Raw genomic sequence first — 17,995 nt, forward strand, 5'->3', positions numbered from 1 at the left:
TGTATATTTAAGTAAAGCACAAAATGAGATCTGCTGTTCAGCTCTAATGTTCAGTATCCTGTAAAGTAAAATTATAGGTGATTATAAAATTCATCACTGTCAGAAGCCAGGTGATACCTCCCCAGATAGGCTAAGAGTTGATATCTTCTCAGCTGGGCCCATAAAATAAGCTGAAAACATAACAAATTGCAAGATGAGATCCTTCTCAGCCACCCAGTCTACTCTCTCATGCTTGCTGTGGATAACCAGCTGAGGTTGTTGCTTTTCAACTTAATTTTTTTTTCTGGTTTCTGTCTGCCATAATTTAGTATGTCTTTATTTCTCATCGCCCATTATTGACTCACTGCTTTCTTTCTGGATCTCAAATAATCCAGCTAAGCCCATGTCCCTGCCATGAACCCAGCATTTTCGAGGAACCCATTTTGTCAAATCCGATCTAACAGGAGAGATACACTAGAGCTTCCTGGGTATCCCACGTTCGTTTGTTAGCCCGCACACCCATGCGTGAATGCCAAAGATGTGTTTTCTCTGGCTGGACTAATCTTTTTTTGCACTACCAGTGAAAGAAAGAATACCTATCAAAACAACTATAATGAAAACAATAAATCTCAACCTGAGGGAACAGTTAATGTTAAAGGGGTTTTTGCTTGGTTTTTTGTTGTTGCTTCCATCTTCTGACTCCCACTGTTGCAGCGGGATTCAGGATATAAGGTATTATAAGGACACAAGCTGTTGTGGGTCGTTGTGTAAACAGTGAGATTTCCACTGAAGTCCACTTTTTGTATCACAGACCTCCTCTTCTGAGATGTGTCGGACATTGAGAGCTTAACAGAAATTGTGGCCCGCATATCATGTCAGCAGAACTGTGTTCTTGTTCTGATGAATAAATTGTAGGTTTTAAAGTGAGGAGTGAGGACTCCTTCACTCAACTGCAGCACAAAAAACTAGAGGTGATGGAGAGCTAAGCTCACCCCCATGAACGGTGGCAAAGAAAAATATTGTTAAGTGAGGATTGACAAAGTATCCATCCGTCAGTGTCAGGAGCCCTGAAATCCTAAATAAGGCTTTGAGTGTTAAAATATTTAACTTAAAATATATTGGTAATAGCAGTGTAAACTCTTATTTGTATTTGTATTATTATCTGAACAGTAAAAAAATGACTTTGGAGAAAGCTCATTAGCCTGTGATTTGCTGAATGCTTTGGGAGAAAAGACTTTACATTAAAAATGCCCAATTTGGGGGCGCCTGGGTGGCTCAGTCATTAAGCGTCTGCCTTCCGCACAGGTCATGATCCCAGGGTCCTGGGATCGAGCCCTGCATCGGGCTCCCTGCTCAGCAAGGAGTCTGTTTCTCCCTCTGCCTGCCTTTGCCTCTGCTTGTGCTCTCTCTCTCTGTCAAATAGATAAATAAAATCTTAAAAAAAATTCTAATAAAAAATGCCCAATTTGTGGGAATGTAAATTGGTGTAGCCACTGAACAGTATGGAGGTTCCTCAAAAAATTAAAAATAGAACTACCATATGATCCAGCAATCCCACTGCTGGGTATTTTTCCAAAAGAAACAAAAACACTAAAATGAAGAGATATCTGCACCCCCGTGTTCATTGCAGCATTATTTGCAATAGTCAAGACTTTGAAACAGCCTGAGTGTCAATCAGGATGGATGAACGAATGGGAATATATATACAATGGAATATTACTCAGCCATAAACAAGAATGAAATTTTGCCATTTGTGACAACATGAGTGGACCTTGAAGGCATATGCTAAGTGAAATAAATCAGGGAGAGACAAATACCATATGATCTCACTTATATGTAGAATCAAAAAAAAAAAAACAACACAAAACCAAAACACTAAGCTCATAGAGAGGACACATTGGGAGTTGTCAGTGGGAAGGGGAGGAGGGGAGCAAAACGGGGGAAGGGGATTAAAAGATACAAACTTCCAGCTCTAAAATAAATAAGTCCTGGGAATGTAACATAGAGCATGGTGACTATAGTTAATAATACTGCATTGCATATTTGAATGTTGCTAGGAGAGTAAATCTTAAAATCTCTCATCACAAGAAAAATATTTTGTAACTATATATGGTGATGGTTATGAATCAGAGTTATGGTGATTATTTAGCAATATACACAAGTATCATTGTTATACACCTGAAACTAATATAATTTATATGTAGATTATGCCTCAATTTTAAAAATGCGCAATTTGCAACTGCAAGTGCACTGTTCTACCTTTATGAGAAAAATAGAACAGTTTGACATCAAGCTTCCGTGCCTTCCCTGAGGTTCGGTCTAAATAGTTTGTCCCGGGCTCCAGGCCTCTGCATTTTCAGCTGTTTCCCAGCAAATGTCATGTAAAGGATTAGTATAATGATGATCCTGGACCTCAGTGCAATATTTTTTTAAAGATTTTATTTATTTATCATTAATTTTTATTTATTTATTTATTTGATTGAGAGAGAGAGAGAGCAAGAGCAGGGGCAGGGGGAGAGGGAGAAGCAAATTCCCCGCTGAGCAGGGAGCCCAACGTAGGGCTCGATCCCAGGACCCTGGGATCATGACCCGAGCCGAAGGCAGACGCTTAACTGACTGAGCCACCCAGGTGCTCCCCTATGCAATATTAAGTTATGTTTCATATACATGGATGCCTGTTAGTGTCTGTGCTATTATGTATGTCTGAAATGGTTTGTTTTTTAAAAAATTACTGAAAAAAAAAGTTCTGACGAGTATAATGGGTTGTTGAAAGATTTACATTAAAAATTTAAGTAGGAGTTTTTGCATGTTGGAAGCTTCTCTCTTAGGTATCAGGACAATGCAACTCTCCAAAACAATTCATCCGCCCCCGCCCTCCATGGGGCACCTGGGTGGCTCAGTCGTTAAGCATCTGCCTTCGGCTCAGGTCATGATCTCACGGTCCTGGAATCGAGCCCCGCATCGGGCTCCCTGCTCCGCGGGAAGCCTGCTTCTCCCTCTCCCACTCCCCCCGCTTGTGTTCCCTCTCTCGCTGTGTCTCTCCCTGTCAAATAAATAAATAAAATCTTAAAAAAAAAAAAATTCATTCCCCCAAGGAGACCAAGTCTTCATGGTTTTACTTTTTAAAAATGATTTTTAAGAAATATAAGCAAAAGCCTTTGAGATTCTTAAGTGTATTTTTAAAGAGAGTTTAGGCGAACCCTAAAATGAGATATATGTGTGGAATGTAAATCCTTACAAACATATACAAATATTTTCCAAGGAACTTGTCATGATGACAACTAACATGGTATCATGTACATTTGCAGGGCTCGGTGAGTTTTGTTTATTTAGATTGACTTCTGTGACAGTTTTGCAAATGTTTTAAATTTACAAATTGTCTTAAATGTAAAGTGTTTCTAAAAGTCTTTCCACAAGGCATATTCTCAAACCTCCAAAACGTTTCTGAACAGTGGAAAAATTTTATGTAAGAGGAACACGAAGGGGAGCTGGCCTAGGGAAATGTCTACAACTGCACCAAAGCAGGTTAACTCGAGTTAATGTTTCTGAGAAAAAATATTTGCTCCTAACTTAAAATGGTGAAAACAATTGCTTCATTTATTAGCACATGCCCAAATAATATATTTTTAGAAGCAAATACTGTTCCTGATTTGGATAACTTTTGCCTACTCTTCATCTGCATAATTCCTTCTGATAATTTCTGATAATGGTTCCCTGAAGCTGCTTTCCTGATAGCAAGGAAGAGGCTTAACATTTTTTGATATATGTAAATTTAATAGTACCTATTAAAATTCTTTTCTACCACCAAATGTTACAAAACTGGTTAAGATGTTTTAAAACTTCTCCCTTCATCACAAAAGAAATGCAGGTACAGATTGGAAAATGTAGAATATATGAATAAGCCAATAAAATTAAACAAAAAATTTTTGTTAACTCTTTGATATATACCTTTCTATATATATCTTCTGGGCTATAAGTCATACACATGTACACTCATGCGCCAAAGTGGAGTCACCTCATAGAACTTTGCACAAAAACACATTAGCCAAAGTAATAATGATTGATACTTGGCAGTCTGGTTGGCTGAGAATTACTGTTTGATGTGAGTTTTCTTGAATTTAAATGTAAGTGGGATTCAAATAGTTAAAATCCAATTTTCTCTTTGATGCTATTGAGTTTGCCTGAGTCGTAATAGTAATGCTTTTGTAGTATTTACATTTAAAACATTCTTTCTAAAATTATAGAATTTTCACAGTACTTGCCAAGAATATATAGATGGGATTTTATTTGTTTGTGTGCTTGTTTGTTTTAACTGAACTGCTTGAATTCAAGGACTCCTCTTTATGTTCTTAATAGCCATTGTTTTTAAAGTAATTATTGTTATTTTTGAAGAGATCTCTAATAAGCATATCTACCAGAAAAGAATAAACATTTAGCATGTTTTTTTTTCATGCAGTGGAATTAAGGATGTTTATTATTCACTTATGTTTTCCCATCTGTTTTTTTCCCAATGTTTCATAGTCTTATTAATTTTATAATCCAAAAAAATTATTTAAAAAGAAGTAATGATGGATTGATCCATTCTCTACCTGATGTTGAACCACATAAAAACCCTGGATTCCAGAAATAGGCTTATTTCCTTTCACTCAGTGACACATTTTGAGGTCAAAGTCCCAGGGTTTGCTCCATCCCTTACAAAATAGCATGAGTGGAAATTTGGTTTTCCTTTTTGGGTAAAGTTTCTACAGAGCTTGCTGATAAAGCTCTTTAATTTTACTTTCTGCAAAACAATTATTTCTGGAGCTAAACTGAGATGAAGCTGATAATGGGTCTCAATTCTTCAACTTTAAAGCAGAAACTGGGGTCATAAAGACAGGGAGTCCTGAAATACTCTCTCCTTCTGCTGAAGCCCACGGAACCCAGGGGAAGGGCAGGCAAGACTTTTCAGTTACTCTTCATTTGAGCCTTGCAAAATGGTTTTCTTTCAGGGACAGGTCTCTCAGAATAAAAGAAACTTGAGTGATGAGTTTTTAAAAAGTAATCTGAATGAGACCTTTGTAAAACTAGCCCATCTGAAGCACCGTAATTGCTAGATGTTTTTGAGGAGCCATCTCCAGGACATCCATTAAAAAAAAAAAACAAAACAAAACAAAACCAGCACGCCTGGTAAATGTATCTCCTTCTATGAGTGGAAAGCCCTTGATTGACATTGGCCTTTCAACCTGTATTTATCGAGTATGCCTAATACAGGCTCAATACTCAAACAGGTGGCAATACCTCTGATCGCCTCTCACATTTGCCTTTTCTCTGACATCCCGACGCCCCCAGTCTTGACAGAAATCACACCATCACCCGAATGTTCTCTCTGTGTTTGATTCCAGCTGTGAAAGTTCAGGATGAGCTGGAGAATGTAAGCCTAGTTTGAAGTACAGGAGAAATCTGCTGGCACAGAATAAAAGCTATACTGTTTATTAAGGTTATGCAAATAGCCGTTGTACTTAGATCTCTGAGCCTGGCTTTTTCTTTTTCTTTTCTTTTCTTTTTTTTTTTCTTTTTAATGAGGACATTTCTTCGTGCCATTGCCAAACTAAGGCAAAAGAAAACTTTCTCAATCTTTATGATGCTTTCATCAGATAACCCATATAAAATATCTTCCAGAATACTCTGTCTCCTCAGACCTTAGAGTTTGTTCTTGGGAAGTTGGAGATAAATGAAGATGGCCTTAATAAATCAATCTAACATTGTAAATACAATGTTTCTGGTTATTTTCCGCCTTGGGGCAATAGGCCAGATATCACCAACAATTCAGATATTCTGGCCTTTCTCAAAATGTCACTGAAGCAAGAATATTACAGTTTAGCGAATTGTTGGACAAAATCAGGATGCTTTTTAGTAGTTTTGCCATAAATAAAAATCAGCTGTCTTCTGGAAGTACCTATAACACACCTCTAGCTGGGTTTTGAATTTGGACTAAAAAGAATCCGTTGAAGAGGGAAATGTTTCCCTTCTCAGCGTGAAATTCCAGGGGCACCTGACTGGCTCACTCAGTAGAGTGTGCAACTCTTGATCTTGAGGTCGTGAGTTGGAGCCCCATGTTGTGGGGTAGTGTTTACTTAATTTTAAAAAATGCTGTAATAAATAAATAAAAAGTGGAAATTCCAAGGAGAACATTTAAACCTGACTTTTGGCAGACATTAAGAAACAAACATGGAAGAATTGTGTTTGGGCAGGGAATGTTTGGGGAGGGGAGGGTTGTTTTATTTAGAGATTTGTTTGCTGTTGAGTGTTCAGAGGTGCTTGTTTGCCCCTCCTGTAAAGCCATTACACCCTTATACTAGTTTGCTAGAGCTGACAGAATGAAGTACCACAGACTAGGTGGCTTAAACAATAGAAATTTACTTTCTCCCAGTTCTGGAGGCTGGAAGTCTGAAATCAAGATGGCAGTTGATTTCTTCTGAAACCTCTCTCCTCAGCTTACAGAAGGCGGGCATCTCCCTGTGTCTTCACATGATCTTCCCTCCTACACGTCTGTGTCCTTTTGGGTTGGGGGTCCACCCTAGTGAGCTCATTTTAGCTTAATTACCTCTTTTAAGGCCTTACCTCCAAATAGAAGCATGTCCTGACGTACCAGGGATTAGGACTTAAACACCTAAATTTGTGAAGGACACAGTTCAGCCCACAACAACCCTGAGTCAGGGTCTCCTTGCCAAATCTATAAGACCTTTTCTTTGGAATAATTCTAAGAGGAGAAGGTGGAAAGGTATTCCTGAATTTTCCACAAGACCTGGCTAGCTTCTGCAGCAACTTTTTTTGTTTTTCTCCTCCTTCAATATGGAAGAATTAAAAAGTCCCCTGAGAACTTTGAGAGCACCTTGCTCTCTTTGCCTATAATTCTTTTGTTTCTTCCAGACAAAAACGCACCTCTATCCATTTGCATATCCCAACTAGGAAATCTCTCTCCCTGTGTTTGCATATAAGTGATAAGAAGGAGCTGGGCAGTGAATCTGGTCAATCAGAGGCTTCACTGACAGATACCTTGAGATCACCCCCCATTTGCTGAGCACCCCAACATACCTGACTCTGTACCAAGTGCAGACGTGTCCTCTCATTTACTCCTAACAACCTTGTGAAGTAGGGACCATTCTCAACACTATTTTGCAGATGAGATCATGGGATCGTAGACACGTTTGGTAATGTGTGGAAAGGCCTAGGGCTTAGTCCACTGGCCAGCAAGGACTTGAACCCAGGTAGTCTCATTCCAGACCTGAGCCCTTAATGTCTTCACAATACCTTTCTCTAGTCTTGCTGGCAGAGAGGAAACCTGTGTGTGGGGAGCTAACTGTATTTTTTTGAGCACCCAATGCAGAGAACTGTCTCGGGGCTTCTTAGAAGCCCTGGGTTCTAGCTCCAGCTCAACTAATGCTTGCTAACTAATCTTGTCTCCTAGTTATGTGAGGTGGGAGAATTGGATTCGATCCATGCTTCTCAAACTTTTAGACTGAGATTCATAATGAGAAATACATTGTACTATGTAGTTCAGTACACAAATGCACACACACCAATACACACGCATGCGTACATGGGCCGCATAAATGAAACAAATTATTCACGAATCACGCACCCACGTGAAATACGTGTGAATGCCCTCTGATCGTTTCTCTTCTCTTTCAGTTACTTTTGGAAACACTGATTGTGACCTACTCAAATGGGTCGGTCAAAAGCTGAACCAACCCAGTTTGGACTTCTATAACCTTAACATCCTGTTAGCCTAGGTGGATGTTTCTTTGGAGCTTCTCTTATCTTAAATGCACAGACATTATTTGAGTATTACATATTACAGAGGACTGCCCTTTTGCCTCCAGTCTAAGGTAATTGCATAATAGTAATAATAATCACGTCCACTTATGGTGTACCTCCCCTGTGACAGAGGCTTAAAATGCTCTATCTCCTGTAGCTATGGGCTATAGGTATTATTATCTCTGACTTACAGATGAGGAGACCAAGGCTCAGATTAAGGAATTTGCTCGAGGTCACATAGGTAGTAAGTGGCAGAGCTGAGATTTGAACTGATGTCATTCTAATTCCAAAGCCCTTACGTGCTTTTCTTGTAGGGGAAGGGTTATAAAGGGGTCAAGAAGGAGAAGTGAGGTCTGGAAATTGCTGTACCTGAATGCAATTTCTTCCCTAATGGTCAGCTGTCCCTGGCAGAAACAACTGTCCTTTGGGGTCCTAAGCCACCACTATAGCAGTGATTAAAATCTGTACCTGGGGAGCATTTCCCACCCTCCCCCAACCCCAGGCCACCTCCAGACCAGTTAAATCACAGTCTCTGGGACTGGGACCCAGGCTTCTGTTTTTCAAAGCTCCCAGGTAATTTCAATGTGTGGCCAAAGTTGAGAACCTTTACTCTGAAGTTAAAGAAATGAAGGAGTTCTAAGGGCTTTTCCATTTTTCTTCCTGCAAACAAGATTCCATAAAATATTGCCAAAACGTCTTCAACTACTTTTACAAAGCTGAAGTACAAACTGTTTCTAGTTCTTTGGAGCACATTTAACCAAAAAAAAAAAACAAAAAAAAAAAAACGAAAACAAAAAACAAAAAAAACATCAGGGTAACCTTGTATCTACTTCAAAACCAAAGAAAGTAGACATTGCTGAAGGGATGGATGGAGAGGTGGTCCGGGCACCTGTCTCTGTGATACTTCATAACTCAGCTCACATAATTTTGAAAGTCATTTTTCATATGAATAAGGAAGTGAGTTGTTGATTTAGTTAATCAGAAGCTAGGCTACCCAGTGGTCGTTGGCCAAGTTCACAGGGTACAATGTAGAAAGCCAAACCAGACTCAGGTGACTGTAAATATTATAAGCAATCACATTTTCTTAAAAAGAGCCTCCATGGAACATTTCCACTTTTTCCCATGGATTAGGGGAACTGTGGTCAAACCGAAGACCCTCCCTCACATCAGTTCCCACAGGAACAAGAAGATGCCTTTTTTTTTTTTAAGATTTTATTTATTTATTTGACAGAGAGAGACACAGCGAGAGCGGGAACACAAGCAGGGGGAGTGGGAGAGGGAGAAGCAGGCTTCCCGCTGAGCAGGGAGCCCGAGGCGGGGCTCGATCCCAGGACCCTGGGACCATGACCTGAGCCGAAGGCAGACGCTTAACGACTGAGCCACCCGGGCACCCCAAGGAGATAGCTTTTGACTAACCTCTCACCCACCCTGATTTTAGGCCTGTGTCCTTCCAGCGTGTGATCTGTGTATTCCATTTGGAAATATAACTGACCACACTCAGTGTCCCTGTGGCCCATGCAGGACTCTCTAAAACAGGGGCTATCTCATATGGCTGGGTTTTGTCCATGTCTCCAGAGGACAGTTATAATAATGTTAAAAATATGTACAATTTTTGTCCTTCCGAGAATGAAAATACAGTATTACCATAACAACAACAACAATCCGTCTTATTCTGGAAGCCCCTGACAGATGACAGGTCCCAAGCACTCCCGCGGAGGCCAACCTGGATAGAGGCCCAAGCTTCTATTCTGCCCTTAGTCACAGTGCTCAATGTTTGCTTGCAGAATGACGTGGCTGTGCTTCTGAAACCAATATCAGAAAAGATTCAGGAAATCCAGACTTTCCGAGAGAGAAACCGGGGGAGTAAAATGTTCAATCATCTCTCGGCTGTCAGCGAAAGCATCCCTGCCCTCGGCTGGATAGCTGTGGTGAGTCCTGTCTGCGTGCAATGGCATCCCGGCACCTTGTCCCTTTTTTGGAGTGTTTGGGAGAACTTCTAGCTACTTTCGGGCTCTTTCCTCTGTCTATGACACTGCGAGGAATTCCTCTCAAGGTGAATGCTCCAGATCTTTCTTACCCTGTTTATGGTTCAGTGCTTTGTGTTCTGAGATGTGGAAATGTCTCACGCCCGCCCCTTTACAGAGCAAAATGTTTGCCTCCAACTTTCACTTAATATTTCCATGGCTTTTCTTCATCTTGAAGACATTCTCTTTCTTATCCTATTTTTTTTCCTTCTATGCTTGGGTGATGGTCCTGCTCTCAGTCCCCCAAACCCGGTCCTTATGTCAAGGAGATGAACGATGCCGCTACCTTTTACACTAACAGGGTCCTAAAAGACTACAAACACAGGTACGTATTCCTTTATTAGCCAAATTTTCAGTTGCTTGCTTGTTAGACATTTGTCCCAAAGCTTCATGTAGTTCAACCCCTGATTCCTCTCAAAGGCGAGTTTACGGTAAATGTTAAGGACATATCCCACCTTTGCAGCTAAAGCAAAGTGGGAAGTGAGGTCTGTTATCCAGATAATGTATGTGCATTAGGAAATCTGCCTCAGTTCTCTTGTGATGATAAACTCCCTACTTGAATCCGTGTGCCCCCATACGTATTCCCACAACAGCCAGAGAGCTCTGTGATGGTTCGTGAAGGCCCCGCCCTAGAGGGTCACAACTCTTTATGCTGCCCAAGACAGAGTTGGTGGGTGAGCAGAGAGAAGAAAGGAGAAATCGGGAAATGAAGTGTAAATGAGCAACAGAAATGAGATGTGACAATTAACCAGGCCACTGAGAGGGAAACCATGAGTGCGTTAAGACAAAATACAATTGGGGTGGACAAGAGAGACACATCTATAAAAAGAGCAGCATAGATGACTCCAAACCAAGCTAAAGAACCAGATTAAAAAGGCATCGCATTCTACAGTACAAATAATAGATCCTAGAGACACTTAAAACTGGTGTTGGAATTGAAAATGGGATCGAATGTAGACATGCCATAAGTGTGTCTAAACTACTCAAGGGATGTCATGGGATTTCTTCCCCTCTGATACATAATGTCACGGCTGGCCCTATAAACAACTAGCTAAATGTGATGTGGCTGATATCTAGTCACTCAGAGAAGAAATGAGGCAAAAATAAAAGCAATAAAGTTCCATTCCCTGGGCACAAGAGACGATGGATATAGGAGTATTGAGCCGGGCTCAAGAGTGGATCCCCCTCTGAGCTCTTGGGTGGCAGAAGCAGAAGTGCTCATCAGCTGGCAAATGCAGGGGCTCCTGCATCTCACTCGCTGGCCTAGGCTGTTCAATTGGAGAAACTTGAGGACCAGGTCACTGACCAATATTACAATTCAAAATTTGCATAACTTTCACTTTTAGGTTATTTTTCATTTTAATAAACATTGAGTAGATATGAAAGAATATTTATAAAATATATGGAAGATACAATCACAACAGAAAAAATACTCCCTGTATCCACCACTCAGTTTAAGAAATATGTACCGATATTTTTTACTGCAATAAACAGACAGACTCAGCAATTCTACTCCTAGATATATTTCCAAAAGAAATGAAACATGTTCACACAAAAGCTTGTACACAAATGTTTGTTGCAGCATTATTTACAATAGCCAAAAAGTGGAAACAACCCAAATGTTCGTCAACTGCAATAGATAGATAAAATGTATATCCATACAATGGTATGTTATTCAGCCATTAAGAAAATGAAGTATTGGGCGCCTGGGTGGCTCAGTTGGTTGAGCAACTGCCTTCGGCTCAGGTCATGATCCTGGAGTCCCAGGATTGAGTCCCACATCGGGCTCCCTGCTCAGCGGGGAGTCTGCTTCTCCCTCTGGACCCTCCCCAACTCATGTGCTCTTTCTCTCTCATTCTCTCTCTCAAATAAATAAATAAAATCTTTAAAAAAAAAAAGAAAATGAAGTATTGATACAAGAGCAGCATGGATGAACCTTGAAAACATCCTAAGTGAAAGAAGTCAGATACAAAAAAAAAAAAAACCCACATATTGTATGATTCCATTTATATGAAATTCTAGAATAGGCAGATCCATAGAGACAGAAAATAGCTTAGCAATTGCCCGGAGCTGGGGAAGTTTGGGGGAAATGTGGGGTAACTGCTAATGGATATGAGATTTCTTTTTTGGGGTGATGTACTCTTACAAAATTGACTGGTGATGGTTGTATGACTCTGTTGACCTAATCTATTGGATTATACACTTTAAATGGGTGAATTGTATGGGATGTGAATTGTATCTCAGAAAAACTATTATATTAAAACAAAACAAAAAAACAGCCACAGTGCTGAGCTGCCCTCAAAGAGTTCAGTCATCCTGTGTTCGGGAAACAGGCGTTTGGTTGAGCACTTGTGCCCAGTGCTACAACTCTGTGTTGCATTAGGGACTGGGTGTTCCCTGTTTGTAGGAAATCTTGCTACAGCACCCTCCTTACCACTCTAAACTTCTCCCAATTTCATGACTCTCTTGGCCAGATAATGCAATCAGATTATTAAAAAGCAAGCCAGAAGACTTTTTTTTTCCAATACCAATTCTCCTTTCTGAAAGCACATTGTTTTTCATTTTGCATTAGAAGCGGTGCAGAAAGAAATGGTCTCCCTCCACGTTCATCTCCCCGTGAGAGATCACGTGAGGACGCATGGCCTGAATTGCTGGTCCACTCCCCGGGGTCCTCTCTGCCCCACGCCTGGAGCGCAGGGGGGGCATTTGGCTCCTCTCAGTAGAGACCTGGGTCACCAGCCTGTCAGGGTCCTTTTCAGAATTGGAAAGACAATTGGTCCAGGGTCATCCAGAGCCTTAGTTACTGGATTCCCATGTTCCCACCAATCTTTTTTAAAGTTCATTTTAGATCCTAACTCTACTCTCTTCCACCCTCTTTTATAACAAAGCGATTTACGCCATGTGGATTGGGTGAAGTCATATTTGAGCATTTGGAGTGAGCTGCAAGCATACATCAAGGAACACCACACCACAGGCCTTACTTGGAGCAAAACCGTAAGTACCGAGCCTTTTGCCACCCAGGTAAAGAAAGGCCATAGGAATATTCATTCCTGGTTGCCTAGAAACGTCACACTTTAGAATTTACCTCAAGGAAAGCGTAAGATAAAATAGGTATGTAGAAACTGTTTATGCAAGTGTCATTTGTCATGGAGCAATCTGGAGACTGCCCATAGGACATGCAGAAAGAAAATGGTGAAGTTGTCCATGGTAAGAACCCAGCGAAACATTCTTCAGCTGTTAAAAGTAACATATATGAGGGGCACCTGGCTGGCTTAGTCAGGAGAGCTTGTGACTCTTGACCTTAGGATCATGAGTTTAAGCCCTGTGTTGGGTGTAGAGATTACTTAAGTAAATAAATATTTAAAATCTAACATATATGATGTCTACATGGGAAATGATTTACCAGCCAATGTGATAGAGTGCAAAAGGTTTTGAGCACTAAGATGGCATATATATTAAGAAACTGTGATAAAAATTAAAGGAAACGGGAAAGTTTGAAAATAGTTACAATTTTAAGGAGATAGAATTACTAATAAAAATGTCTTTTTAAATGTTTTAAATTTCTCTTTTGGCATTCAAGATTTCTCCAATAATATTTTTGAATACTCGGGCAGTCCTAGTGCTTTGAATAGCATCTTAGTTGTAGGATAAGATCCCAGCCTTTGAATGTTGACCGTGACCTTTGCCCTGCCCTTGTCTTCAGCCTGGTCCGTCCTCTCTTCCCGCCTCTCACTGCTTCCCAGCACTGCCAAACTGCTTGTGGAATCCTGAACACATGCAGTGCTTAGGTCAAACCAAATCAGATTGTTGTCGTTTCAAAGTTTGCAGATCTCAGATGGTTTAGCCCTTTCTGCAATGTCCCAAACATAGGTCATGCCATATGACCTTCCCTGGAACGGATGTTTCTCCTCTCTGCTTCCTTGTATCTTGAATGTAGCTCAGTCACAGCCCTCAGCTCATACGATTGTCATTTGTATGTGTGTGTTTTGGAGGCTCTCCCACTCAACTGGAAACTCATCTCTATCTCCAGCCCCTAACACAGTACCTGGCACAGAGCAAGTACTCAATAAATGGTTTGAACTGAACTGTGAGGTAGGAAGGGGAGCCTGGGCGATTCAGTCAGTTAAGCATCTCACTCTTGATTTCGGCTCAGGTCATGATCTCAGGGTCATGAGATCGAGCCCCAGGTGGGGTGCTGCACTCAGGGCAGTCTGCTTGAGATTCTCTCTCCCCTTTCCCTCTGCCCCTTTACCCTGCTCTCACGCACACACGCATTCTCTCTCCCTCTAAAATAAATATAATCTTAAAAAAAAATTGTGAGGTAGGGGACTCTTAGACTCGTCCTTGCCCTTTTAAGTCTCTGCACTTGTTATAGAAAGGCTTCCCATGGAAACTTCCTTCCATTAGAAATGAATGTTGCCTTTAAATGGTCAAAGTGGATGGTCCAACTGGTGTTAATATTAAGAAAATAAAGTGGCGAATTTGTGAATTCCGTTTAGGGATAGAACTCTCATTCTCCCAGTGGCCATGCTCCCGGCCCTAACTCTCATCCAGAACATTGATGTTGGTGAGGTCAGCTTAATACCAATGCCAAGTTTGTGACTTTTCAAAGGAGTGTGGGACTTCTGCCTTTGCTCGCCAACCCTTGTACAAACGTTAACATTGACCCCCATAGACTAATACTTCTTCTTATTTTCTACTTTTCCTATTTTCTCCATAAGCAAAAATGCACAGTTGCAAAGTACAACAACTAAGTTCATTATTTTTCTTCTGCCTACAATATTATGATTTTTGAGAAGAGTTCATAAACGCTTGAAGTGTTTTAATATGGAAAGTTGTATAAGGATGCGGGTGGGTGTCTGGGTGGATGGATTGGAATTACTTTTCATACACGTCCAATGAGATGCTGTCTTGTTATAGATCAGTTTGTCATAAAGGGGAATTGTCACGTGTTTGCCACGGAACTAGGTCATCACCAGAGAGTAGTAAGCCAACAAGCAAGAGTCCTTGGATGTCTTATTATTATATTCATGGTAGATAAATGGAAAAGAAAAGAGAACCCATTTGTGAGAAATAATCATGTCAATAAAAGCTAGTCCATTAATTTTCTAACAACACCCACGGAAAAGAAAATTACTTTTAAATGGTTTCAATACCTTTTACCACAATGTACGAAGCTGAGTTAATGGTGTTTTGAACATATAAGATAAGAATCAAATATTAGGGGCACCTGGGTGGCTCATTCGGTTGAGCATCTGCCTCTTGATTTTGGCTCATGTCATGATCTCAGGGTCATGAGATGGAGCCTCGTTTCAGCTCCATGCTGGACATGGAGCCTGCTTAAAATTCTCCCTCTCTCCTGCCCCTCCCCCCTCTAAAAAAAAGAATCAAATATTAATTATAGAAAAATAAACATAGTTGTTTTCCTTTATTCTAGAGTGAATACTTAGGTTTTCATTATTTTCATTAGAAATATAAGCCTTGTAACAATGGCTTTCAAACTTTAAAAGGCAACTAATGACGAGAAATACAGTTCACACATATACACACACACCCCCCACACCCACCCTGTTCACAATACTAAAATAAGTTTTACAAGAACACTTCTTCTCTATATGAAATGCATTCAAATATTTTTTTCTATTTTATTTCATGTTTTATAAAATTCTGGCTGAGACCTGCTAAACTGATTTCATGACCTGACACATGGTACATTTTTCAAAACTTGTTATAAAACATAAATGTTATATTTATATAAGTGTGTATATATTTTATATACAATATAATCCTTGGAGCAGGCATTGGGCATCGTAGATTACCGTAAGAGTAATGGCAGCTATTACGTACTAAGCACATATTATGCTGCGGGAGAATTCGATTTAAAATGGTAATTGCAGGGGCACCTGGGTGGCTCAGTCAGCTAAGCATCCAACTCTTGATTTTGGCTCAGGTTGTGATCTCAGGGTCATGAGATCGAGCCCCATGTCGGGCTCTGCACTAGGTGTGAAGCCTGCTTAAGATTCTTCTACCTCTCCTTCTGCCCCTCCCCACTTTCTGCTCATGTATGCACACGGGTGCTCTTTCTCTCCCTCAAAAATAAATAAATAAATAAATAAATAAATAAATGAAATGAAATGGTAATTGTTATAAAGCAGAGCACCTACTTCACTTCTTTGATGGTAAAGTTTTGGCCAGATATTAAAAGTGAGGAAGGATTATGGTAAGAAAGTGTTGGTTCAGGGAACATCCTATGTGCAAAATCTTTTACAAGCTTTAAGACGTATGTATAGAAATATATTTCCTAATATTTTGGTCCTCTTCTTCTAAGGTTTGGGGTAAAATATATATATATATTTCAAAGTATATTATAAAAACCAAAGATTTTGGGATGCCTGGGTGGCTCAGTCAGTTAAGTGTCTGCCTTCGGCTCAGGTCCTGATTCCAGGGTGCTGGGATCGAATCCCGCGTCGGGCTCCTTGCTTGGTAAGGAGCCTGCTTCTCCCTCTGCCTCTGCCCCTCCCCCTGCTTGTGCTCTCTCTCTCTCTCTCTCTCTCTCTCTGACAAATAAATAAATAAAATCTTAAAAAACAAAACAAACAAAAAACCATAGTTTTTAATTTTAAATCTAAATGATTAAAAACTATTTAAAAGATTCCAAAACATACTCCATAGCATAAATCAGACTGATTTCACTTACTATGGTCTGTCAACCTAGCAGCAAAATGAACGATAATCGTTCAGAATCACAGCATTCTTGCACGGACTGTTAGAATGCTCTGATCAGATGTCCTTGGGAAGAAAAAATAAATAGGAATAACTTCATGGCTTTGCCCACTGATCACAACCATGCAAACAGAATGTACTTATAAGATGATAAGGATCCAAGAGAATGTAGCAAGATGTGATGTTGGCGTTCACAGATACCACAATGCTCAGAAGGTTGAAGAAACACATTCCATCTTAAGGGACACAGTCAAAAAGCTTATGGTGACTTAACATCTCAAGTATTTTGAGTAACCCTTGCGTTTTCTCCATTTTCAAATCGGATGTTGAGATTTGAGCCCTCTGGGGCTTTGGGGGCCCAGCAGCAGGCTGCGTGAGGCTCTGGGCTCCCCAGAGCCCACCGCCCCCAGAAGTGATCGCTCCCCCTGAGTTCACAGTTGGGACTGGATTTGCCAACTCACACCTCCTGACATTCGCCCCAAGACCGCAGCTGTGCCAGGCAACTGTCGCTCCCTTCAGTTGTCAGGGCGAAATGTCGACTTGGAGGCTGGTGATTCTTCGGGCCTGAGACTGGAGTGGGGGTCTGTGCGCAAGTGTGCAGGCAAGTGGGGGGCAGCAGCTGTGGGTCATCTCTGGAGCACTTCCTGTTACGCTTACTGTGGGAAACAAAATCTTCTCGTTTCTGTAAGCTTTCCTTCACCAGGATGGAGGTCCAGGAGGACTCTGGGCCAGAAGCAACTTGCAGTTTTCAGTTTAATTATTGGCGACCCTTTTACAATATTAATTTACACGGTTTCCTCAGCGCTGCGTTTCAAACGCACTTTGTCGAATAAATCGGCCTTTTGGCAGGAGCCCAGGCGAGACACTGTTATTTGTCATCCCTTGCAGTTGGTCAGATCTGTAATATTGTTGGCAGTTCCTGCAGATCAGATAACAAGAGCTGAATGGCCAAGGTCTCATCTTTACACTGAAATTTACCAGAATAACGGATTTTTTTTTCCATGAATTGGCCAGATTGACATTCAGACTATTATTGCGTTCCGTGTGGCTCTGGCCAGAAAAGGGTCATGAAGAGGATTCCATAGATCGGTTAAACTGTTTGTCTTCTTAGCTTTCTGGTATTAAATACGTTGACGTCTTTCTGTCCTTTCATATGTCTTCCTGAGTTCCTCGAGGCTTTGGGAATCGCTAGGGTATCATGAGTTGTAGACAGGGATAAAAGTACACGTAAACGACCGTGCATGAAGTCTTATGTAACGGGGACGTGACTCCTTCTGTTAGGATTGTGCATTTAAAACACATCTACGCTGTACCCCAGTTGTCAGGCATCGAACCTCTAGAAAAATGCAAGTAGTTGGGAGTGTTACAGTGATAGACGCGGTGGGGTTTTATTTTTCTCAAAGCAAAACATTTTACCCTCCCTCCCTTTTCTGGGGCCCGATCTTTCTCTTCAGCCTCTTCCTCGGCGTAAA

General features: G+C 40.8%; 1 protein-coding gene across 3 annotated transcripts in view; it reads left to right on the top strand.

Moving 5' to 3' along the window:
- Positions 1-17,995, top strand: part of CAP2 (cyclase associated actin cytoskeleton regulatory protein 2) — a 134,284-nt gene that overhangs the window by 88,365 nt on the left and 27,924 nt on the right. For all 3 annotated transcript variants that reach the window (XM_073877608.1, XM_025891109.2, XM_025891108.2), the window contains exons 5-7: positions 9,561-9,704; positions 10,040-10,125; positions 12,689-12,794. In XM_073877608.1, coding sequence (XP_073733709.1) covers positions 9,561-9,704; positions 10,040-10,125; positions 12,689-12,794 — 336 coding nt within the window. The remainder of the gene's footprint in view (positions 1-9,560; positions 9,705-10,039; positions 10,126-12,688; positions 12,795-17,995) is intronic.

The sequence above is a fragment of the Callorhinus ursinus genome, unplaced genomic scaffold (assembly GCF_003265705.2).
Source record: "Callorhinus ursinus isolate GAN/ISIS: 27379988/994484 unplaced genomic scaffold, GSC_fseal_2.0 scaffold26, whole genome shotgun sequence".
Taxonomy (NCBI): Eukaryota; Metazoa; Chordata; class Mammalia; order Carnivora; family Otariidae; genus Callorhinus; species Callorhinus ursinus.